The sequence below is a fragment of the Notothenia coriiceps genome, unplaced genomic scaffold, assembly GCF_000735185.1.
Source record: "Notothenia coriiceps isolate Sejong01 unplaced genomic scaffold, NC01 NC01_scaffold00020081, whole genome shotgun sequence".
Taxonomy (NCBI): Eukaryota; Metazoa; Chordata; class Actinopteri; order Perciformes; family Nototheniidae; genus Notothenia; species Notothenia coriiceps.
In genome coordinates, this window is record NW_011352782.1 from 501,165 (window position 1) to 526,662 (window position 25,498).

The following is a 25,498-nucleotide window of genomic DNA, read 5'->3' on the forward strand; positions in this document are numbered from 1 at the left end:
GTCATCACAACAACACGTTAGCTTACCAACGTAACCCTGTTCTCTGACATTCGGTGATATTTTTTCGGTGCTAGAACCCTTTCGGCCGAAAGCTGAAAGGGCCTTTTTAACCATTTTCGGCCGATAATTTTCGGCTGCCGAATATTCGGTGCATCCCTACCAAAAACTAAACAAATGTCAGAAATTGTCCAGAACCAAGATGTCTGATTTGTTCTTTGATTGCTAATGCTTTTATCACAAAAAATCGAAATTTTCAAATNTCATAAAGTGGCCAAAATCTGATCAGCTCATTTTCAGACAGGTTTTTATATAAATGGATCAGGACAAAAAGTGAGCAAATCTCTTTTCCTGAAGCTTTCAGAATCTCTTTACACAGAGGGGACACATATTTATGTATAAAAGACATGAAAAAGTGGATTTTGCATAATAGGTGACCTTTAATATATCACAATATCTCTCTAAGCACCTGCGTTTAGGGTGTATGCATGAATGTATTTTGTGTTGATTAGAAAAGTGGCATTGATTTTTTTTTATTGTCCAGATGTGAAGTCAGTCCAGAGTCGCAGGCAAGTGGAGCAGACACAGGAGAGGGTAAACAGAGCCCTCATGGAGCACACCCAGCAGAGTCATCCAAGACACTCAGACAAGTTTGGCCAGCTGCTGCTACGGCTTCCTGAAGTACGCAGCATTAGCCTCCAGGTTGAGGAGTATTTGTACCAGCGCCACCTTCTGGGAGATTTGCCCTGCAACTCTCTAATCACAGAGATGCTGCACACCAAGCATAACTGAGAAAATGCTCTATTTTTAAAGACACGAGATAGAACAGCCACAGTTTACTGCTGTGAGTTTTTATGTCCCTTTTTGGCCTTTCAGACACAACAGCAGTTTTTACCTTTTTTTGACCCATTGTTGGAAATTGTAAACATCTCTTTAACAGCACATCTCAGTTCAATGACAGAATTGACAGTAACATTTGTGGTCAAGGATCAACATTCAACCTTAACCTGTCTCCTAATTCTCCTCGGATGCCCATCATTAACAGTATTATAACAGCTAAACAGCAACTAATATTTGTTTGCTGTCAGTGTTGTTAGACAGAGAACTAAGCACTACCCTGATGTTTGTAATGTGTGTGAAAACAAAAGAAAAATGCTTAATTGAATAAAGAAAAGTGGTATCTTGATACTCCGGTGTGTACTTCAAACCCATAACTTTAATAAATCAAGCGTTTACAGGTCAGTGTTGTTTTTTCTGGATCAGCCAGGAAAGCTATTGTTCTTCTCATTCATTCATAGGTTAGTGGCACACACTGATAACAAATAGTCCTATTCAAAATTCTAATAAACAATGTGAATGGGAAAATAAACATGAGAATGACAAAACATAGATGATGATTTTAAAAGGGTTTTTATTGGTCTGGTCCAGTTGACAAGGATAGTCAATTTATGAAATGATCATACATAATGTGCTGGCACAGATTTTGGAAACAGAAGGGAAAGAAAACATAAATGTTATGAGAATTTCTATGAAATGAATGAGAGACTTACAACCTTAACCAAAAAAGACACAAGTGGAACCTGAAACTAAACATCTAATGCATCATCTAATGCAAACCAAATAAATACATCTCTGGGGGACGTGGGGATTTCTTAAGGGATAATTGCACAGAGTCAAATTATAGTGTTTACCTACCACATACTACTCTTTACAAACTTATAAATACAAACATCCACTAAGTCCACGCCTCAACACTCAATCATCTTTTTTTCCCTAGATGTGGCTCCCAAATTTTCTCGCACATCTGTATTGGAATCTCATTCAAACAATAACATTTGTTGGAGGCAGTCAGTGAAGAAGACAGCTGCACCACGGCAGCTGCTGTAGTGCTAAAGACTGCAAATGAAGGGAACAAGACCAAATTACAACAGGTTATGTAGCAATATTGACCTGATTACAAACAACTGCAGGGTCAAGTGTTTTTCCAAACAGCTTGGACTCACTGGCAAAAAAAGTGTTTTACATTGGCGCCTTATATTCCCACCTGTTATACATAAAGGAGTCTGTGTTGAGAAGGTGAGGGCTGTGACAGTCTGGAATGATCCTTCATCAAGAAAACCACAAACAGGGAATCATTTAATAGGAAACAGACTCCTAGTGACCTAAAGGATTTATTAATCCCAAGACAAAAGGTTTCAATTTTCAGTTGTTTGACAATTCTCATACACTCATTCACATCTCAAACATACTTCTCACTAATGCTTAAGCAGCAGGCTAGCTTATTGGTAGCTTACAAAGGTCAACTAACTTTTTACAAATCATTGTCCAAAGAAAATCAAGAGTAATCAGCATTCAGTATATATTAAATCAGCATTGATTATCATTTTCACACAGAGCTGTATCCATGTAATTATAAACATGGTAAAGCCCTCCTTCATGTTTCCAGTTTAGTTTTTCAAGATCAGCTCAGATACCATTTCAATTCATCACATGTTGAAAATTAGAAAGCATGATATGAGGAAAAAAAGTCTCAATAATTTCATTCTTCCTTCAGCTCCCAAAGGCTGAAGCGATTTGTCCAGCAAAAACATGTCAAAATAGTATAAAAAAAACATCCAGATGTCTACAGCTAAGGAGTTGGAATGGAATGGGATGTGCGGACTATGGGACCACAGGCAGTCTCTAGGTGTGCAAAGCCATTGACAACAACAGTATCCACCACCAGTGCAGCCCAAAGAGGAACCACCCACAACCTAATTTTTTAGTCCTGACCAACCAGTGAGAACACCCTTGAATGGAGTGAGTGGTAAGAGTTTGCCCTACATTCATATGAGAGCTGAATTACCCCTTATTCATTTTCATCTTAGATCTCCAGTCTGAACGGTGAGCTGCTCCACTCGTCTGTGTAGACTGGAGAGAGGGTGAGCACTGGAACATTAACAAAAGGCAGCAAAAGGAAAAAGCGAGCAGAATTAAAAGGGGCGGGGACTACTCTGGCCCGAAACACTGTTTCACACATCACTGTTTCGGTGCAAAGGCAGTGAGGTTGACTTCTCTATTTCTTACTTCTTACAAAGAGTTGCAAAAAACGACCAGGGTAAGGCAAGGCATGAGGAGACAGGGTGCAAAGGAAAGAGGATTTTTCGTCCCAACAGGATTATTTCGCATTACATTTTACAATCTTAGTAGACGAGGCAGAGCCGATCAGAAGCCCTCAAGAGAAAACTATTGTAAATACATTGGCTGAATGGGTGAGTAACTGGCCCTTTCTCTTGGCGTGTAGAGTTGACTGGATTATACTCAGCGTCCATGTTGACCAGTCATTCTGTCATTCTTTAACTGCACAATTGCAAGTGCCTTGCTGGCCAAATCAAGTTGGGAGTTGGTTTCCTGAATAGTAACACCTCTGCACATCTTTACTCATCTACCGACATTATTTTGGGGTTCCAAGCTTCTTGGGAGTTCCAGGGCGCTTTTGCCAAAAGTGACCAGGGATGGTGAAGGCGTCAACACTCATGGACATAGTTTTGGACGGGATGGCAGTGAACTGTTTGCGATCAGAGCTGTACTTGTAGATGGACTCAACCATCTCAGGTGCAATACACCGGGGTCCGATGCCAGTGAGCCGCACCATCTCCTCAGTTTCAGGGTTCATGGTGTAAACTGCCCGGAACTGGCAGCTGGCATCTCTGAAGAGGATGAGGAAGTGGTTGGCCGTGCTCGTCTCCATTTCCTGAAAATCAAAACAAAACCTCAAGGTGAGTTTAGCTGAAAAAGATCACAGTCAATTATAGCCTAGTTACAGGGGACTTCTGCTTACCTCTACAATCTTATTTTTCTGAGACTCATTGACCTTGCCGGCCATGCAGCAGCGGGTGATAGCGTTATGGATGATGAACTTATTGGACTTAAAGCTAGGCTCCTTGTAAAGCTTTGGTCCTGAAAAACACAGCATTTCCACATTCCATAAATACATCAAAACAATTATTACATTATTAATTTCAAAATAATTAATTTTAAGTTCGAATAATTACTGACCTGTGTATTCTGGGATTGAAGCAGCTGATGAAATAGTGGAGCCATTCTCCCAGTCCTTCTCTCCGTTGTGAGCACTTGTTCGTCTTGGTGACATTAGCCGAGAAGGAGAATGAGAACGGCTAGAAGGAGTCAAATGGAGGTAAGTCAGTTCGGAGGCTGTATGTACAATACATACAGTAGACAAACAGTATTGCATGTACATTTGCCCCTGATAACACTGATTAAAGCTACCAGAAAACATGTAGTAGGTATGCAATTACATATCATATTTTATGGCTGGCATTTGGTGCTGGCCAACATTTTTTTACAGACACATTTTAAAAGGTGATCAATAATTTTGTACTTCATCCCCAGGATGTAATTCTTCAGTTCATTTAACTCCACTGGATCATAGTTAATCTTATATTATAATGATATATTGCCCATTATTCTATATATGATATTTAAGACCCTCTTTTTCCTTTTTGGAATTAAAATGATTATTCTGTTCAACAATCAGTACATAGGATATGTGCATCCCATTTTCCAATAAAAGAGAAGCCATCAGCAGTGTGCAGGTTACCTGGGAGACTTCCTGACACTCAAGTCATTAGCCATGGAGGACAGGTTCATGGTGGAGTGAGAGTACACCTTATTCAGCCTGGCGCCTAGAAGGAGGCAAATTTAAAATGTGAGAAACAAAAATGTGTGTAGGACAAGGGCATACAAAGACCTAGGTGATTCAACATCAGAAATATGTACCCATTAAACCTTTGACAGGGCTATGAGAGAGGACTGAGTCATCTCTGAACATAGTCTTGGGCCTCTGCTTCTTGACCCCGCGAACCGTGGTGGGTTTCTGCCTCAGCACCTTGTCCAAGTCTTCCATGATCTTCAGCTGATGTCTCCTCTCATACTCCTGCCGTGTGAAGTCCCCTCTGCGGTGGGGCGTCCCATCGCCAGGTGGGGTGCCTGATGCTGGGGGGGTGCCTGGAGTCTGGGGCCTGTCCTCCTTATTCCCCCAGCCCTCAATAATCATCCACTGAGGTTTGCTAAAATCATAGAAAGTTTATGTGTAAACTTTCAAATTTGATTTATCAGGCAGGTAATGATAAAAATGTGTTTAATTCACAAGGACAATGAAGCAGAACATCGAAAATCATCGTCAGTTATATGCTGCAAAAACTTGAAACTACAGTAATGTCGAAACTTGACCAAACCTAATATAAGATACTGCTACAGCCTATATTTGGGTACAAACACAGTTATTAAAAAAAACAAAAAACATGTCTCACTTTAATTCTTTTTCTTTTTCCTGCTCAAGTTTGCGTCTTTTCATCTCTTCTGCTCTCTTCTGCTGTTTCTCCAGCAGAGCTGCTCGTCTCTGGGCCATCTCATCATCTGTTCGCTCTTTGTCATCCTAACAATAAATAAATAGCATTTAAAAAAAGGCATGAATGAACTGACCTTAGAAAAACAGCATTTTTTTTAAATAACAATCGGTGACCTACCTTGAAAAAGAAACCAAGCCCTCCTTTTGCCTCCATCTCAGTCCGCTCACTTATGGAGTCAGAGAGAGCATCCTCCTCCTCCCCATCTCCTCGCAGGGCAGACAGTGAGATCTCGATCAGGCTACTGCGTTTGCCATTCGACAGCCCTGCAGGGACATCACTCTCGAAGGAGCACTCTGATGGTGCACCAGAGCTGTATCCTCCGTGTGCAAACCCCTCCTTCCTACCATGCGAGGGCCCGGCCTCCAGGTCCATGCTAAATATACTATGATCGTCATTGGAGCCCACCTCTGACAGTGTGTCATCTGTGGCTGGACGGGGAGTCGGGGTAGGAGGTGGTATTGGGGTCAGTATCGGCGTGGGGACAGGAGTTGGTCCAGATGACCGCAGCTCGTCTTGGCCGTCAGAATCACCAATGGAGAATGAGGACAAAGTCTGGTCGTGGGATTGCCAGGGATTTACACGACGAAGGTGGGGGATTCGGTCCACGTTTTGTGGTGCGGTGATCGCCCTTGAGATGGTTGGGACCTTAACCTCGGAGGGACGACTTTGTTGGTGGTGTTTCGGGCTTTTAGGGGGAACAGATTGGGTCCTACGTTGGACTCTCGGGGACTTAGGAGGAGTGGTGTAGTGCGTCATTTTGCGGGATGGAGAGGGAGAAGAGGAGGCTGAATTTAAATCTCGGGTTGATTCCCGCGACAGACGAGTAGGGGCTGGAGTTGACGTTTTAGTGCTTGGTGGAATAACCCAGGATTTGTTGCTGGAAGTTAGAGTTTTCTTATTGACTAGGTGGTTCTGCTGATCGGTCAGCCGCTGCATGTCACTCTGCAGAGAGTTAAGAGCTGCAGTCAGCTTTGAAACAGCATTGTTATAGTCCCCTAGTGGAGCTACTGTTTTCTCACCAGGAGTCCCAGGGCCCTTCTCTCCTGGTGTACCTGCCTTTTCTTTGGAGTGACTGATCTGTTTATTTGCCCGAAGTCCTCCTTTGACATTTCCGTCATCTTCCACTGAGAGGCGCTGTTCATCTTGTTCTTCCTCTTCCAGTTGAGTTAACTTTTCGTCCAGTCTCAAGCGAGAGAGCTCTTCTTCTGTGGATGAGGTACTGATATGTCCATTCCCTCCCTCACCTTCACCTTCGTCCTCACGCTGCTCCTTTTTTAACTGCAGAAAGGCACTTTTCCCTAGTCTTTGACGGTGCTTTGCAAAAATAGCCTCAATGCGTTTCTTCTGGGCTTCGATAGCCTTTCGCTTTTCCTCAAGCCGAGTTCCCAGCTCAGACATTTCATTATTCAGTTGTGGGCTCTTGCTGGGGCTTTCATCAGACTTTTGTGCCAAAGTGGTCATCTGCTGAGAAGAAGGAGAGGGGTCACTGGCTTTTGGAGAATCCATAACATGCTTCTTTTTCCGTTCTGCAAAGCTGGTCATCTTCACACCGCTATCGGACGCCTCTTTGCCATGGCCTCCGGCAGAGTGTGCGCTAACAGCTGGTGTGGATGGAGTGGACTGGGCCTTGGGAAAGTCTTCTGATGCGTCTGAGTCCACACTGCCGTCTCTCAAGACCGAGTCATCATCTCTTGAGCATTCAGAGGTATTTCTGGTGCGATTGGACTCCCGGGACTCTCCAGTGGGCCGGTACATCATTCCTGAGCGTGTAGGGGCAGAGCAGCTGATGGGTGCTAATTTGATGTTATGTCTAGAACTTGCAGGGTCATCAGGAGAGTGGAGATAAAAGCCATCAGGAGCACCATCAGGGTGTAAACGGGGCTCCATCTTGCTGTCGTTGTGGATGATTTGGAGAGCCTCTTCAATTGTTGGCAGCTCTCCCGTTTCACTCTCTGGAATGCCGTTCTCCTCTGCCACCCTTGGGATAGTGGGAGACTGGGTGGACCATGACGCTCTCTGTGGACCAGGAGGTTTGCTCACCAAATGGCTGAGGTCTTCAGGAGGAGTGTAGGGCACCCGCGTCATGTGTTGGCCTGCTGGGTTGAGTTGGTCTGAGCTCATAGAGCGGGTTATCACAGGGTTGCCCATCACAACGTCCACATCACTGTCCAGGCCAAAGGGGATGCTGAAGGACACTGCTGACAGAGGGCGGCTAAGAAGAAAAAAGGCGAGTGTAAATCAGCAAAATTAAGTAAAAAAATAAAATAAAAAGAGTTCATATGGTACTGAATCAAGGAGTCATACCTGAGAGGTTTCTTACTCCATGTCTTTCCAACTCCTTCTATATGAGACATTGAGGTAGACTGAGTCAAAGATCCTGAGTACAACGGGACACACACAGACACGTAAAGGCATGCACACCACATAGGGATACACAAATGAAGCAATACACCAATAAATATATACACAAACTACCATAAAAAACAAGGATTGATGTTAAAAGGTGAACAAGATTGTAAAATTATAAACGTGTACAAAACACTGGGGTTTGATGCAATGATATAGGGACACTGTTATAAATGTACCTGATGCAGGAGAAGAGATGGGAAGGAAAGGCTTCTTGAAGATAGAAGGGGAGGAACTGTAAGGCAGAGAAACAATACTTCATTTCAAATTAAGAATATGCCAGACTTCTACAAAAGCAAAAACATATTTCGAAAGATTCTGTACCTGTTGCCACTCGAACAATTTGGTGTTACAGGTGTGGATACATCTAACAAAAAAAAAGTTATTAGACTTTGTGACAGATAATCAATGTATTACCTTACTGGTAGGATTATACAGTATTACAAAAGGCCACAAAGCTGGCAACACTTACCCAATGGGTCTATTGGCTGAACAAATTCTGGCCTTTGTATTTCAAACCAGCTAAGCAGTTCTGCTAGGAAGCTCAGCCAGTTGAGCTAAATAAGTCAGATAGAATAAATCAGGCATTAAATAGACAATACAGCAATCAATATTTTTGTCAGGGTATCAATCAGGAGTGTTGATGTATATACCCTAAGCTCTTGTGGGGTGTACAGCATGTCCTCCAATGTTAAGTTACAGCAGCTCTTCAGGCAGCTTTCACAGAATTCATGGATGACCTGCAGGTTGTACAGGCTCTCTGCTGATGGCATGGACTCCTTTATACAAACATCTTCAATAGAGAGGGAAAAAGTGTTACAGTAACATACACACAGTAGGTACTAAAGAAATGTTTGTGGTTATACATTTTGGTAAGTACCTTCAAGTCTTAGCAGGCCAGGGCAGTAGTAATGTATGACTGCAGCAACAGCACAACCACTGGACAGATCTTTGACTTCATTCACCACCGGGAAGATTGGCTTTTGTTTGGACTGTATTTTATCCTTCCTGTAGCGGAGCTAAAATAACACAACAACAAACAAAGAAAACAATGAAATACTGCACTGTGTTCCTAAACGAATATTTTGTTGAAATAACTACCATTTGATTATCACTAACAGGATAACTAATTAATAGATAAATAATCTATTTGTGTGAAAATTATTCCTTTAAAATGTGACTTATTAGGTGATGTTACAACCAACACTAAACTCGGGTTTTTCCAAACTAGAGTTAAAAGTCATAGAAAGTGTCATAACATAATGCATTGTGAATGAAAGAAAATAGAACACATAAAGGTCATGCTTATGTATAGAAAATAACTTGGGTTAAAAAAACATGGCAGATGCAAAGTGAGTGACTTAATCAGAGTGTAAAGAAAGAAGGATTTCTTTGGAAGAAAGTGGGACAAGTGAGAGTATCAGGATGCAGGGGAAGGAGAAAAGAAGGTTTCAGGTACAACAACAGCACATATACAAACAGACCACTTTCTGCAGAGACCAGCCGACTAGAAGCTTGTTTCTGTTAATGCCCATAGCCATTCACACACAAACACACACCTCTGTTGAACAAGGACCAGAGGAACCGGTTGGGCAAGGCAGTTTCAAGAAAGCTAGAGTACCACTTGTGATTCATGCACCACTCGTGTGTCAAATAACAAAGCCCCGCCCTGCGCTGTTACGTGCACTTCAATGCAGATTAGGATGTGATGCAAATTGGCATTCTCACACCAGCACATGGAGAAAGAAAACAAACCTGAGCCTCAGATATTTGCTGATACATTTGATGGAGACACTGAAGGGATGGAGGGACAGGGGACAAGGGCTAGAGGAAAGGAAGGAACTTACAGGAACAAGTTTCCAGTACCAGCGAGTAGGACACTGTCAGAAAGGAGGAGGGACAGGAAATAGAGACAGACAAGGAAATGGAGAATAGGAGCAGAGGGAGAGGTATTAAGCCTACAGTGGAAGGACTAGACAAACTAGTGAGAAAGAGTAGTGAAGACGTCACTTACTTGAAAGGACAAGACAAATTAATGACGCTAACCTTACACTCCATTTGTAATGCAATACTTACAGAGGGTTGAACGGGTTGGGGCTCCATAACGGCCTGAGATGTGTCACTCTGGGTTTCTTCAGTTTGTTCTCTTAATTTCTGATTTATCTGAGAGCATGCCAAGAAGACAATATAGTTAGCACAAACATACATACATCACAGTGTGTAAATAAGTGACAGCATCCTTATTTGTTTAGTTAATTAGACATTGTATAATCTTAGAAAACGACAAATCATTTCTGACAGGAAACAATGAACATGTGCATTCATAACAATCATTGTGTCTGCTGGGTGTACTCCTTACCCCATTAACCCAATGAAGCAGAGCACCTTCCCAGCTGGAGGCTCCACCCAGGAGATCGGCAGAACCACATGTCTTCACCGCAGTCACCGTCTCCATGGCTCCCACGGCCATCAGGGCATCTATCACTGCCAGATGAGCACTCTGCACCAATCACATGGGAGAAGGAAGATGAACTGTCAGAGGAGGGACCACTTACAGCGAGGGACAGAGAGCCTAGACAGCTTTAATGAATTACAGCTAACACAATAATGCTGGACACAGACATTTTCACTGCTCTAGCATGGCACTGCAGAACAGAGATCGACTGAATACTGCAGCACAACCATTATTTACCTGCAGCAACCCCTAGAGGTCACCAGAAGGCAGCTGAGTCAGCAGAAACACTGAGTGTTCCAGCAAGCAAACACACATTCAAAGTACATGTGGGTGAACTTTGGACCTGTGTTTGTACAATCATTAAGTCGTTAAATAAGCAATGGTCCTGTAATTTGATAACATGTGTACAAGGACTGTCATTCCTCAGCTGCTTTACCTTTATTTGCTCTGCTTGCCTTCCCTTTTGTGCAGGGAAATATTGCTGTGTGACTCATGTTTAACAGAGACGACAGGATAAAATGAGGCGTTGCAACTGGATCACCAGGAAGCATAACAATGAACAGCATTCTCTTTAAGAAACAGGTGTTCCATGTACTTTCTGCAGTTTAGGTGTATAAATGGACTTTTGTCATAGAACATTATCATTATAACATCTAATCAAGATATTGTTTTGTCTATAGATTTACAAGAATCAAACAAAAACTCCACATACATGACATTTCCATGCATTTGAAGACAACAGATATAAGTGTATTTCCTTATACTTGAGAGACCATTACTGAGCCATGTCTAATGGCTAGAGCACATTAAAATGCACCACCAAATCTATCAGCTCAGTTAGCGAGAGCGCCTTAACTCTATAAACCTGTTAGCTTATTAAGCTATGCTCGGTTTGAGCCACAGGGCAAGAACCAACTGTACTTTATACATCTGTCTGACTCCGACCTGAACATGTATGTAAATTATTCAGATCTTTGAACAGTGTATAGTGCTTACGATGAAGATCGTTGAACCATTTAGTGTGTATATGATGAATGAATATAATAATATTTAGGTTTAATCATGATCAACCCCTTGTGCTATTTGTCGATCTTTTAATCCAGTTTTTGAATCAGTGTAGCTGGGGAAATCGTTGTCATTTTAGAAAGCCTCAACAATACCATAACTCATTAACAAAGTCTGCAGGGTTAGAAATACTTGTGGGGAAAATGATTAGCCCGTGACGTGATTTCATAACCAACTCTTACTCCGTATATTATCCACGCATACTATATTAATTGTATTCTTCTACTGTTGTGTCCTTCATCTGCATATACATTTGCCTTCTGAAGAGTATGGGGGCCATCTCTTCTAACTATTGCCCAACGAGTTGACAACAAGCTCCTTGCCTTAATCAATTCAGAGAGGGCAGGCAGATCACAAACAACACATTCCTGGCATGGGGCCACCAATCTCCAACCCTCATTTTTTAGCCTAATCTGTGCAAATCAGTGCCTGTTCCCTTTTACGACTTACAAATCCCACTTTAGAGGCTAGACATTCTTCATCTAACCTCTTATGTTGCTCCAGATGGGAGCCGGTGGCGTTCAAGCTGCGTGCATGTGCCCTGTCTGCATGTCTGCCTACTCAACCCTGATGTAAAGTGCTGACCCGGGCAGACCTGGAGCTGTGGCAGGCAGAGCGGGCGATGCCAGCAAAGGCTTGTCAGATAGTATTGGTCAGAGCTCTCGGTCAGTCACTGGGAGCTGACTGGCCCTGGCTGGCCTGCCCTCCAAACACTGCTGCCAAGACTAGGACTAGTGGTTGTGTGCCTGTGACATGATTTGTCTGTTCAGTGGGAATATATCTGCAGTGGCCTGCTATAGGAACTAGGGCTCCTCAAAGCAAGCCACATCTGACTGGTTCAGAGCCCTACTACCCCTAGATGAAATATTTGAAATACAGTACTTCTGTACAAATTAAATTAGGTTTCATAATATGATTCCATGAAATGTATTGTATTATTATTTTACAAAATTATTTGGTCCAAAATAACAATCCTGCCTGAGCAAATTCAAGTCATTGTTTTGTAAGTAAAACGTTCACTGTAAAACAACATAACACACTTAATTGTATTAAACATTTGATAATTTGTATAGGTGATTTGTATGGATTCCCAACATTAGGATATACAATTCCAGTCCATTTTCTTAAGTACACAACTACACTTGCAACAGCCCTGCAGAAGATGTTAAGGAACCGTAAGCAGTTTTATAAAAGAGGTGTTAATTAGGGCTGCCAGATTTGGAGACATATACATTAACAATGCAGAATATTGTATTAACAATAGGTCTTGCTAAAAGAACGATACATTTAAAAGTGCAGATGCTACTGATACTCTTTTCTAAATAATCCCTGTAACTAAGGACCTTTCTTTATATTGAAAGGTCTTTTTAATATAGTGATGTAGGCCAAAAGGGTGGGCAATTTATTAGATACACTCCTAAATATAACTCCGCTCACGAAGAATTAAACCTAAATAAAAACATATAGAACTTGTTATACCTATGTGATAGTGTGAATCAAAACTAAAAAATATTATCTGTGTAAACATTCAATTTATGGCTGAATAGCTTTTTTATGAATTATGAAACATCTCGATTCAACCATTTCTGTTCACAGGTCCTAAAAGAAACAGACTACTGCCCAATGTTGCGAGTGGCTATATTTTAAACACTCGAAGGGACTCACATTTTTTGGATTTAGCCATAAAGTGTAATCATAGGTTGGAGCTATTGTCACAGTGTGAAAGGAGACAGGGTGACGGAGGGAGAAAAAAAACTAAAACAACAACAAAAAAAGCGATAGACCTTAGTGAAAGCTCTCTCTCTCTGTCATGCTGTAGAGCATTTATTCAGAAAAAGAGAGAGTAGACTTTGATTCATGACAAAAAAAAAATCAGAATGAGAGGTGAAGCAGGGGGGTTGCTAGTGGATTTGCCATTGCAGACCCAGGAGAGCCTGCTAAGCTTAATCACAAGTCTTCTTAATGAGAGGGGAGAGAGTAGCAACTCATAAACACCCTGCACAGAGCCTGCCAGATCACCATAACAACCAACCAGCTGACCCACAATGCATCTGAGCACAAGCCTGACCGCAGCCATGCTCCGTGTCCCTGGTTTAGCACCGGCTCTTTACTAGGAAACCTCTATCCAGCAAATAGTTGGAGCCCTCAAACTGATACAGTAGAGAGAGGAGAAAACACTGCCAACACACAATACATCTCAATGGCTCTATTTGGTAAATCTGGTTGCATAACTGTGTCAACAACCTAGTCAAACAAAGAAGGCAAAGGCATCTTGCGGATCATTAAGTGAGATTATGATGAGGGCAAATCTGATTATGTCTGAAATATGACTTAACCCCATCCCCCTGCCTACTGAGGGGGAGACAAACGGGGGGATCAGGCAGGTCTGGGGCCCAGCAGGGGGTTTTTACACTCGAGGTTCTCACAAACCAGTTATATGCACACAAATATGTATAGGAACTGTATGCTTAAGCAAGGAGACCCAGTCTTGAAAATCTCCACATTAAACTCTGGGGAACTTGTTTATTATACGGTAGATGAGTTTAAGTAATACTGCACATTAGCTTTACATTGTCAAAGGCTGATTTTTTTTTTACAATGATGGTTAGCATTTCTGATAGTCTGCCACTTCCACTTTAAACTAAGCTCCTGACTGATGCTCACTTGACCAGAAACCTGCCAACACAGCAGTATGATTTAAGACAAAGTGTCAGTATCCGTCCAAAACCAACAAGGGACCGGGAAGAGGGTTAGCTGCATTATGGCTACATGACTTACTTTGTCACTGTGGGAACGAACGCAATCTCTGTGTATTTAAATCAGTATATTTAAAAACAGATGATATTCTACTATCTCAACCAACAAAAAATCAAACATATTAGTTTTAAATTGCGAGCCATATAAGGTGCGGGGTGAGTAAATCTCTCTGGTCATCTCTGGTCACAAGTCATCTCTGGCATGTCATCCAATCGTGGATGATGACGTTTAGTCTGCATGAAAGATTATCTCTAATCTGGGCCGGGCCACCACCAGAAGGACAGTTACCAGTAGGACACGCACACAAGCACATATATACAGCAAGTACTATGGGATGGAGGCAGCCGCAGGCTCCAGCGTTAGCTCTAAGGACTTGCAGTGTACAAAGCTTTGCTTTCATGATAACTGTGGATTGTAAAGACACTGGCGCTAGATTGGGCTGCCACTGACTCACTGTTTCAAGTAAATATAGAGTTATGCCCAGCATGCCTGGGATTACAATACACTACAATTTAGTGTGAACAAATCCAAAAATGCAAATTATACCACCACATTTGACATATAAACAAATAATAATAGAAGTCAAATATGTGACAAAGTTAGGCTTTCAGATCTTCATGTTTACATCCAAATTAAAAGATTATGGATATATTAAAACAGCACACAAAAACAACGAGTACAATTCTGAAATGATGTCTAAATACACCCTTCTAAACCTGACCCTCTCATATAACCTACAATTCAGAGGAAATGGGACTCACTTTCCTTTGTCTCAGATCACACACAGCTCGAACCATTTTCCTCCAGGATATATTTGAAGCCAAATACTAACCATGGAATTTCAAGGTCTAGCAGCAAGACAAATCAACAGAGTTCTGTCTTCATCCTGTAGCAGAAGCTTACAGTTTGATGAAGATACTAATTACTGTACTAGGTTAGCTTGCTATGATGAATCTGTTTTTGCCCTACTTTGATCATAGCCAAATGCGTTTTAGCTGTATAGAGTGGGTCATTGGCACTCTCTGCACTGATGCTAGAGCAGCAAACTGAGCCAGTACTGACATGTTTATGGGTAAGAATAAACCTATATCCCTGGATTCATACATCTGCAAATTTGATCATTATCAGCAATGAACCACAAAGAAATCATGTGAGTGAGGTTTCAATAGTGTCTAGCTTAGCTGATAAATCAGCAGTTGTGTTAACTCGTCAGCGATGAGCATGACTCAACATACTTTTATATACATGCACTTTGTTATCCTCTTGTTCCACATGGATGTGTAAAGCCTACACAGCAGTGCTGCAGCAGATTGCCGCTGCTCCAAAGCCGTTCACTGGCCAAGACCCACATCGATGCTCCATCCTTCTAATGCAGCTGCAGCATGACCCACTTTCTCTGCTTGCTACAATGTAGCTACAGTGCTAGTCCAGACAAGACTGGAAGGCTCATAAATGCAAACAGAAGCCAGCAAATGCAGCATTAACTGTAACAGCCAAAATAGGAGTTTGATGGTTAGGACTTACAACTGAGATGGCGTTGCAAAGAAGAATCACCTAACACAACAGAAAATTACAGAAACCTTGTGTTTATTTATATTGTTTGCCATTGAGTGCAGTTGCCGGTGCAAAACGGCACTTGTCAGTGTAGATGGTATTGTCAGAACTCTTTTGTAAAGCACAAGAAGTATACAGCGCTGCACAGACCTCTAGCAGGAGGATTTGTAGAGGTCTGAATTAATTGACGTAACATGCAATTCAAAGGGATGGTGGTTGAATGACTGAAATGGATAGCAAAAGATTGAAATAGATACTTAGACTTGTTATTGTTTGTGGAAGGAAATCCCCTGTCAAGGTTTACTTCTGTGTTGTGACTATCAAAACCTCTCGGGTTTCAAAGAACAAATAAAAGTGCAAGCCAGTCATACTAGATATAGCTATATCATAATATTACTTAAACTAACTTTCAAATGGTCACATCATCAGGTTAAACTGATAATTGTCCCACAGTTTCTATGCCATCTAGTTAAGACGCAGGTGCAGGCATACATTTTCCAGCAGACAATTAAGCCACCAGTAGCACTACACCTACTGCAGTGGCCGGAACACAGCAGTGATACAAACATCAACACTATTCACATGGATCCCTGGCGGCTCCCTACTACCTAGCTTTCAGTTCGTAGGTGCAAGAAACATGATGGGTGCTGGGGAAAAGACATTGAATTACATCTTTTGAGGAAGCATGGGATAGGTTCTTGTAGGATTTCTTCAAAATTGAGTTTTAGTGAGTCAGCTGAAGCAGAAAAGCAGTAAATGTTCCATCAAACCTAAGAGTCCATCTTTTGGACTATTATGATTCCTAATTTGAAAATAAAAGTATTTGTATGTTCACTTTCAGGACTGAAGAAGAGAGAGAGAGAGAGAGAGAGAGAGAGAGAGAGAGAGAGAGACATTGTCAATAGCAAAGAGGACAAACCAGTTTCTCTTGATTTCACGGGGCCAGCCCAGAGAATTCTCGCAACACAGAATCTCAAGTTTCACCAGAACTGTTTAGCCATTGTTGAGATCTGGACCAGCTATAGAATCTAGACTCGACCTGCTTCTCACACCCTGACATTTAAGTAGTCATCCCTTGTTTCACTATGACTGCTCTTGTCCTGGCAGCTGGATCCACTCATCCCCTGGGATCAGCTAGGGGCCGCAAAGAGGGGGATGGGGCAGGACTGAATGAGTTGGGGTCTTTTTGATGTCCTTTAATCCCTCGAATCAAAGCATAAACAAGCCCCTATATCAATGACTGAGCCCACTCCACCCATTGTGCTGGATAGCAGAGCATCTGGTTCCACGGGAGGAGACATTCACTCCTTAGGGTTATAAACAAACAAACATAAGCAGTTTCTATCAAAATAACAGTTCTGACATTTCCTTGACACGATCCATTAAGACTGGTGGCCGTCATCACCTATGTGTTTACTGTTCCCATAACTTTACCATTTTGATGGGTTTGTGTCGGAGGTCTGCTTCAGTCACTGGTGTGTCCTGGTCTTTGGAGACTAGGCCTCTCTGAGTGAGGAGCTGCAGCAGGGCGGCGTTGTCTTTGGGCTTTGCCTCGGCTCCAGCCCCCAGTAGTAGACTGTAGGTCCGGCAGTAAAGCTCCGAGGACTGCAGGAGGTGCGTGACTGGGGGTTTAAGGTGCTCCTGCTCATACTGGTCACAGTAGAAGGGGTCACGCAGCTCAACAGCAACATTCTCTACCAAGGGAAAGAACAAACAGACACAGTTAGATACGTTTATTGAGCAGTGGCGCAACCAAGAAACGGTGGCAATAATAAACACAAACAATGTGTTGGTTACGTTTTAAATGTTCTAAAATTGGGAGGAATTTATTTCATTAGCAGTCCCTCTATTTATTCAGTCAGAAGTTAATCTTGAGCATTTTATTATCTATGTGGAAACCGTCTTTCTGCCAGATTAAGAAAACTGGTGAATACAGCCCAGAGCTATAATCATAAGATTGAGTAGAGCAGAGCAATCATCAGGGTCAGTGGGGCATGATGAGCTCAGAGGTTCGAATCTACAGATTACAAGATGCTCTGCCACCCGTTCCCACCCTCTTTTTAAACCCCTTGCTTAATTTTTTTAGAAATCTTCAGTGAAAATTGCCCTTTCAGATCTCCTCAGAGTAAAATCAGTAAGAAAAACAACAACCTGATCGAACATCAAAATAAACAAAAGCCAAGGATAAATCTCTAATTCTGTCTGAGTTTAGGGTGTGCTATATATTGCCTTACTACACTCTATTGGTGACGAGACAAAGATTATTAAATAATCTGTTCAAACTGGTTTTTCTATACATACCATCACAGCAAACAATATCCTAAAAACACACCTTCTGTGAAACTGGTTTCTCTGCATCAAGACCAAACCAACAGCAAACTCAAAAGCTTGTTTGTCGGTGCAAACATATTGGATAAGTGCTAAAGGGCCTTCGGACAAAAAGTTCACAGGTTGAAATACAAGCAGTCTGCCTGAAAAGAGAAAGGACTTAGGAGTCCTGGGATTGTGCTTTACAAAGAAACAAAGCGGTCATTACAAGGGAGGTGTTACTATATTGCTGTATCATTATAAAGTCATGTAATGGATTCACTTACATCAGACAACAAAACAAGCTTCATAGGTGCAGGACAATGCCCTGCTTTCAGTCTCTCACTCTCACTCTGACGACTATATTGTCAGTCACGACACATGCTCCATTTTATTATATGCTCCTGTGTGCTATAACTACAATTTCTCACTGCTCAAAACATTAAGACATGTCCCTAACACTGTACACCTCCACGTATTTACCCAATACATGTAAAACAAGAACAACAAAAAAAGACTTCCCCGATGACCTGTAAAAAAAGAAAAAGAAAACTTCCCCTGAAGGCAAAGCAGGATGCAAATGCAACAAACTCAGTGAGATGAGAGAGATCGATACGAGCATGATTTCCCTATGAGACCGTCTGGCTATCAATGAGAACTTTGTGTCACATATGCCACAGAAACAAATGGAATATAAATGTAAGGTTGTGTATCCACATACAATTTTCCAAAGCTAGAAACGTGCACATCTAAAAATAGAAACAATCATAAAACAGAGCATTCACACCTAATCCTAAAGAACGAAAAGGATTAGGAGGAATTAAAAAAAACAAGTTTGTAGACTTAAGGGAAAAGAAGCCTAAAGCTAAAAGAAATGTGGTGCCTCCATAGCGTTGACATCAATAGACCTCCAGGGGAATATTGTGATTACAAACACAAGTGTGTGTGTGTTAACATTCACTGGAGCGATTCCCTCCCCTGTCACTTTCACGGGTTATGGGGTCAGTTCATATCTACTATCCTGAGTAAGAAGACCAAAGTCAAAGTTCAACAAGTTCCGGGAGAGGGAGAAATAAGATCCCTTATAAAGTAGTGAGGTTAAAGCAAGTACACCAAGTAGATTGTAACCAAAATACTTAATCCCTAACACATGCAGGTGTTCTCTGCAGTAGCTGAGCTGTGTCTCTTACTTTCCTGAGCAGGAAGAAAACAATATTATAATTTAAATACAGCTATTCAAAATGTCTGTCATCAAAAAGCAAACTGGGAAAGACCATAGCACCCTTTCACTTTTGTGTGACACACAATATTGAGTCACTTACAACTAAAGCTAATCAAGTGTACTGGAAATAATGCAACTTGCCATCATGGCTGTGGTCAGTGCAGCTATGTTGGCTTCTATGTGTGCCGACCTGCATTGCTTGATCGCTTGCTGAAAACAGGAGCCATGTGTCCTTCCACTTCATTGACTGATTGAGCCTGCATGCTGGTCATGTCACAGACATTACCACACGTGTCTGACACTAATCAACAGACACAGGGCAACAGAAACACATCCAACTAAAGGTTGGTTGAAATCAGCCAGAGTATAAACCAAGCTGGCTCCTCTGGGAAAACAAGGTTTGACAAGACCCTCTACGCAGCCCTTCTCATATTACATTTAAGTGGAACAATCAGCATTCGGTTTCAAAAAGGTTGTCAGTGTCAAGTAACAGCTTCCTATATTTATAAAATGGCACAGCAATGGCAGCCAATTCAAACCCCACATCATGTTAGGCATAAGTGTTAACATACATAATCACAGTTGGTGATAATTTGTTATTTCTTACCAATTCTGGAATAGAAAAAAGTGATGATAAGAGTGTGACTTCTAAATCCTTCTTGGAAAACTGAGCTATTAACAACCCTTATCATGTGGTGAAAAAGATCAAACACAGATGATTAAACACTACTGTAAAACAAAGCAGGAAGTGTTTTGTTGGCCAAAATCTTGAACTGGTGAGGAGGGCTATGTTAAAACCCTACCCACATATGTGATCATTAGGGAAATGATAATACCAACATAAACCCTTCAGCTTAGACATCACTGGCAAGACAGGAAGAGATTGTTGACTCTACTAGCAAGACAGTTTTGTTTGATTTATAATAATACTGTTGCCTAGTTTTAACATGTTTCAATAGCCAGCTGTAAAACATATAAGGATGGATTTATCGTGCATAACACTGGCTTGAAGACATTTTCTTAATTATCAATGCACTTTGAATGTATTGCAACTTTAACTAATGTGAACAATTGGCTGATATGTTTCCTTGATCAAATAGCTGAAACTTGGAAATATACATGCAAGCACAGACAATGCTAATAAATAACTAAACTAAAAACATAACAAAACAAAAGTTGAGCACTACACAAGGCAGTTCCCATCTCCCTACGTTCAATGGTCCCCTTACCAGGAATATGACATCCCTAACAGCCCTGTGCATCCTGTAACACATCCTCACAGACTGTGCTCCACTATGACATTAGTAACAGCAGCTTGAATTGCATTAGAGGGCCAGTGTACACAGAAGCACATCCTATAGGCAGAGAGTGTGATTGCATTATGGGTGCTTGAGAGACTAACAGGACAACGTTGGATGACAGAGTGACAAAGTACAGAATGTCTTCATGTTAGCAATTACCTGCCTCAACAAAATGTCGTCAAGTTAGACACTAACTACCAACCAGACCTTTGTAAACTGTTCTGCTACGTTGTCCCTGTATTCAGTGTCAAATGACTCTCACAATAAAAGTACCACTTTACTTCGAAACCCACACTGTAACTCCGAAACTGTATCAAGAGGTTTGCCTGTGTCTGGAAGAGTATCATAGAAAACCAATAGGATTTCCAACATCCTGAGTAAACATTAATAGCAAGGCAACATCCTCGTCAGGTCCTTGTCCTTTGTTGACTCACCATAGTTACAAAGACTGGGCGAGGATAAGTAATCATTCCGACAGGATTTCAGAGAGATCCAAGCAGCTTTGTAGCTAGGTGGATCATGGTAAAGAAATAGTTATTTTGCAACATGGAGTTACAAGGTGGTTTGTTTTTTTGCTGCTAGTAAAAAAAACAACAGGAAAGGAGGGCCACGAGAGACTGATGGACAACAAAGTGAATGTTTAAGATGGGCAATATGCTATTTAAAGTGTGTTTTACATTTTTAACAGATTTATTATAAAAAAGCACAAAAACAGAACTCACATATATCATCCTAATGACAAGGTCAGTTTATATGAGCATGTTTTTCTCAAGCAATCAAACTAGTGAATCAAGAGTTTCTGGTCTCATTCCAGTGTAAACGGTTCCATTTACTTTGAGTCGGTCTTAAATTATCTGTCAAGTCATCTGTCATAATTAAAATTTAAAGGGCAGATCACTCTCGTCACCCTTGCCGAACCACTTTCCTCCAGTGATGGAAAACATTATACAAAAAGTATACGTCATCGCTTGACAAAATATCACGAGACACTATCTCTTATTTGAGCAGCCAAATATCTTGCATGCAAGTTTTAAAAGACATAGAACAATAAGTAAATGTGGACATTGTGACACATGAAACAGCACTTACTAATTACAATATATTAAAGCATTTAATTAGATTTCATGCTAGTTGGTTCTTAACAATGTTATGATATTATGAAATTCCAAACAACAGGGAACTCCCACACTGTGTGCTTCTATTGCTACAACAAGGAAATGTGGGGATGGCATTATCTGGTGGTTCTGTGTTTACTTGGCTAAAGGACACTGCAAAAATAATTGCAGCAGCTCTTCCGTTTAGCATTTCAAAAAGTGTTAAGCTTAGGGATGGTTGTTTTTAAATATTTGTAGGAGATAGTTAGCTTTATACTATATAAGGGTTTTATTGTGCCAAAGAGGCGAGACACATAGGGACTTTGTATTCTGTACCCTTTTCCTTGCTTCTAGCCTTGAAATGTTTTCTTCATCATGACAAAGCCATTTTAGTCCAAGCCGAACAGCTTTCAGATTATAATGTTTGCACATGGATTCATTTTAGGGTAAACTACTTCAGATTAAAGATCGTTGTCATTAGGCCATGATAAACTCCCATGTAAAGATACGGTCTAACATTCCTCAATCTAAATAAAGACAAGAGATGTGTACAGTGAGTGTGTGGTCCATAAAGTACACAAAGACTCACAGATTTAAAATGTTGCCTATTGTTAACATTAGATTAATTGACCTGGATGAGCAGAGGACCAGATGACCCGGTCCGGCTCCCGGGTCCTTTGGGAGGGACTAGATGAGGTAATCTTGACTTTGCAGGAAAACTATGAGTAAGGCAATTATGTTAATAAAGATAAAACTACACATATATGATATAACTACACAGCATGGTCTCGGTCCTCATACTCCTGTATATTAGCATGGAGAGTGACTTTGACCAGAGGGCGTGGTTGAGGTTTTAAACAGAGCCCATAGAGACTGCAGCAGTTTACAGTCCTGGACCAAAGGCCTGACTGGGATTGTGTAACACACAACTCGTGTTGTTAAGAGTAAATAAAGTTCACCTCCTTGTAGCCAAAACATATTCTCTGACTAAAACCATAACCAGTAACCTACAACTGATATGTGTTTGTTCATGTCAGGAATGATAGTGTGTTTTTCCATATCGTCTTTTGTTGACAAGATAACTAGCTACTATACAAACAGTCCAAGACAATCAGTAGAGCACTGTGTGTGCTCTTCAGGTAAAACAAAGTTAAAAGGAATCTAGGGATAAATGTCATCATGTCTTCTCAAACAGACTATTTTGGTGTCTTCCTTGTGAGATCTAATCTTTAACAGATAGGGCCCTAGAACAAGGAGACATGTTATCAACACAGGGTCATAAGCTGACTCTGTTCCTAGCCTTGTCTCAGGAAACCTCAAAATAAATATCCTACAATGATAGATAGCTACAAAATTATATTCTGGGGGGGTATGTTTTCCATCATAATGGTCGGATGGTTTCAGAAGCGCCTCTTGAGCTTTGTTGATTTAGGATTTTGTGGGACAAAACAGACACATTTCTATGGTATTTCAGTATTATCACTCAGTGAACAATGAGCTATTGCACGCAGGTATTTGATCCTGGTTATGAATTGCAGTAGTTCACACAGGATACTAGGGGTTGTCTCGCCGAGGCGCATGAATGGTACTGAAATGCATCTACGCCCCATGTGCTACGTCTGTGTAACCGGATTAAAAACCTACCCTATAGCCTGCGATTTGTGACAGAAGCCTGGCGGCTAGAAATACGACAAAATGGGTTAGCGTGATAAGGGCCCAGGGAGAAGGCCTGTTTATCTGACACACACACACCTTAAAAAGTGACCACACTGAGTGAGAACAAATGACATGTGTCAGAGTCACAAAAATGCGTACCATGCATGCTCCCCCTTTCATATGCTGCTCTTTGTGCTGAAAAACGCTGAGCTATACACACACACTGTAGTCGCCCTAGGTGCATGTGCTCTTCGATGCACTGCTGAACAAAATATAATCATTGTTAGGTCAACACAAGGATGGTGGTCTTCACGCGACCGATACATATCATAAATCACCGGGCCCGCATCCTAAACTGAAACCTACCTGCACTGCCGTAGGACTTTGCCAGTAGCCATCCGACACTTGCGCATATTTTTGCTTTAGTACAGTCATACAAATCCAAGGGCTTTATGTCTGGAACCACAAAAGTCTTCCTCATGGTAGGGGAGTCCACCATAGCGAGTTTGTAAAAGAAAATGGGAAGCGATGCTGGCAAAAAACACTACAAGACAGTATAAAAATATATTCAGGCAATCATTATTTTTCGCTGACTATTCCAAACAACCGGGGCTGGGAATAAGAATTTGGGTAAGGTTTCTGTCGGGAAAATATCCGCCCCGGAGCTGCTTCCAAGCCAATAAATGTCCTTTTCTTTGCGGTTTTAGAGGCGTAATCACTGTTAAATCATGCTTTAAGACGAAGCAAAGCCCCGATCCGCCGGGTCGTTACAAAAAAAACGGACTATTCCCCTCGTTTTCCCCTTCTTCGTCCGCATTGCTGTAGTCGTTTCCCTGTACGCAGCTCCACTGAAAGCACCGCCGATGACTGACTCCCAGGTGCTCCACACTGGCATCAGTCACTCATCCTGCCGTCCAATAGAAAATTATCTTGGGAAAGAGGGCGGGACCTCCCCGTGTGAACACAGACAGCAGGTGGAGGTGTGGTGTGACTCCTGCTACAGGTTCATTCACTGGCAAACACACAGGTGAACGCCTGAAGGGGCACTTCTTGACTGGTCACGTCAAACTGCTGAAACATTATTATCGTGACAGCATTTAATGATTTACTCCTTTATTTGAAAACATATCTAAGTTCTTGTCTTATTGTATATTATATTATTGTGTTTTGTGTGTCATATCAAAGTACCAACCTTAAAATTGAATGTATAGAGCACTAGAATAGATGTACTCTGCACCTCTGAGTCTGCCTTTAGCTATAGTTCATTTAACGTCTTCCTTTACATATAAAAACCACAATCTGTCAATTAAGGTTCTTATTTGCCGGGTTTATAAACATTTGTAATCAGCCCTGCTGCTGCCTGACCTGGGCAAACTCCATCGGCCTCAGGGGTGCTGCTGTAAATGACCCTGACTACTGACCTCTTAAATGGAAAACAAAGAGAAGTTCAGACCCAAAATTATTGAACCACCACATTGTCTGGTTTGCTTAGGTACAGTATATTTTCTAAAGAAATACGGCAATAATTACAATGTTTGAAAAACCTGTTCATGCAAGTTATTGTAAAGATTACATTACATTTCATTTTGCTGACGCTTTTATCCAAAGTTACTTAGAATAAGTGCAAAAACCATAAAGATTCAAACTACGAACTAGTGCAGATATATTTACTTGAAGCAAGTCATTCCATTGTAAGTGCTGGTGAATTTGTGACAAGGCCTTAGCCAACTCTTTAAAGTGCTTATTTTTGCTGCAGATGCAGACATTTAGACACCACAATAACTATCGAACACCGAGGCAGCTTGTCTGAATAATTACTTTAGGCCTGTCCTGAATACATTACAGGAGTCATATATCAACATTCAATGTAAATTATGCATGTATTATTTCCTCTTTCTGGAGCCAAACATGCAAAAACAAGGCATATGATGGTCACATTATTAAATCTAGGATAAATATCAAACAATTGTCATCAGCCTCTGATTAAATCATTTAGTTAATCACTTATAGATTACCCTCAATTTAAAAATAAAGTTAAGTTGCTTATAGAGCTTAAAAGCATCATGCAGAATCCATAAATACATATGTATACAAACACCGAGATAAAAAGAACAGAGTAAACATATACTAGTACTCTAAATAAACATATGTAGGATGGAAAGGGAAAAATATATATATATATATATATATTGGAAAACATACAATACATTTGCCCAATTAAGCTGATTTGGGAAATGTCTTTACCAGGGTTGTTTCCAGTGGCATCATTCACA

The 25,498-nt window shown here is 41.2% G+C and overlaps 2 protein-coding genes across 4 annotated transcripts in view; one reads left to right on the forward strand and one right to left on the reverse strand.

Annotated features, from left to right (window-relative positions):
* nr5a5 (nuclear receptor subfamily 5, group A, member 5) overlaps positions 1-1,909 on the forward strand; it is a 5,602-nt gene extending 3,693 nt beyond the window's left edge. Inside the window, exon 7 of the mRNA XM_010779309.1 lies at positions 542-1,909. Coding sequence (XP_010777611.1) covers positions 542-789 — 248 coding nt within the window. The 3' untranslated portion in view covers positions 790-1,909. The remainder of the gene's footprint in view (positions 1-541) is intronic.
* Positions 1,267-24,100, reverse strand: camsap3 (calmodulin regulated spectrin-associated protein family, member 3). Of its 3 annotated transcripts, none has more exons than XM_010779308.1 (18): positions 23,592-24,100; positions 17,080-17,339; positions 10,174-10,314; positions 9,891-9,977; positions 9,662-9,694; positions 8,695-8,833; positions 8,468-8,607; positions 8,287-8,371; positions 8,139-8,181; positions 7,994-8,049; positions 7,713-7,749; positions 5,526-7,620; positions 5,310-5,434; positions 4,777-5,066; positions 4,598-4,682; positions 4,036-4,154; positions 3,818-3,936; positions 1,267-3,730 (listed from the first exon to the last, which is right to left on the reverse strand). In XM_010779308.1, exons 1-18 carry the CDS (start codon positions 23,722-23,724, stop codon positions 3,431-3,433), a joined length of 4,287 nt encoding a protein of 1,428 aa, XP_010777610.1. In that variant the 5' UTR covers positions 23,725-24,100; the 3' UTR covers positions 1,267-3,430. The 3 variants fall into 3 exon arrangements, with proteins under 3 accessions (XP_010777610.1, XP_010777608.1, XP_010777609.1); XM_010779306.1 differs by having other exon boundaries at positions 7,713-7,785; XM_010779307.1 differs by lacking the exon at positions 9,662-9,694 and having other exon boundaries at positions 7,713-7,785; positions 7,994-8,070.
* Between the last annotated feature and the right edge of the window lie 1,398 nt (positions 24,101-25,498).

Bases quoted from the DNA above. Each gene is read 5' to 3' on its own strand.
- camsap3 (XM_010779306.1), bottom strand. From the start codon at position 23,724: ATGGTGGACTCCCCTACCATGAGGAAGACTTTTGTGGTTCCAGACATA. The intron at 8,372-8,467 runs GTATATACATCA...TGACTTATTTAG, and splicing joins ACACCCCACAAGAGCTTAGG to CTCAACTGGCTGAGCTTCCT. The intron at 3,937-4,035 runs GTCAGTAATTAT...TGTGTTTTTCAG, and splicing joins TTCAATCCCAGAATACACAG to GACCAAAGCTTTACAAGGAG.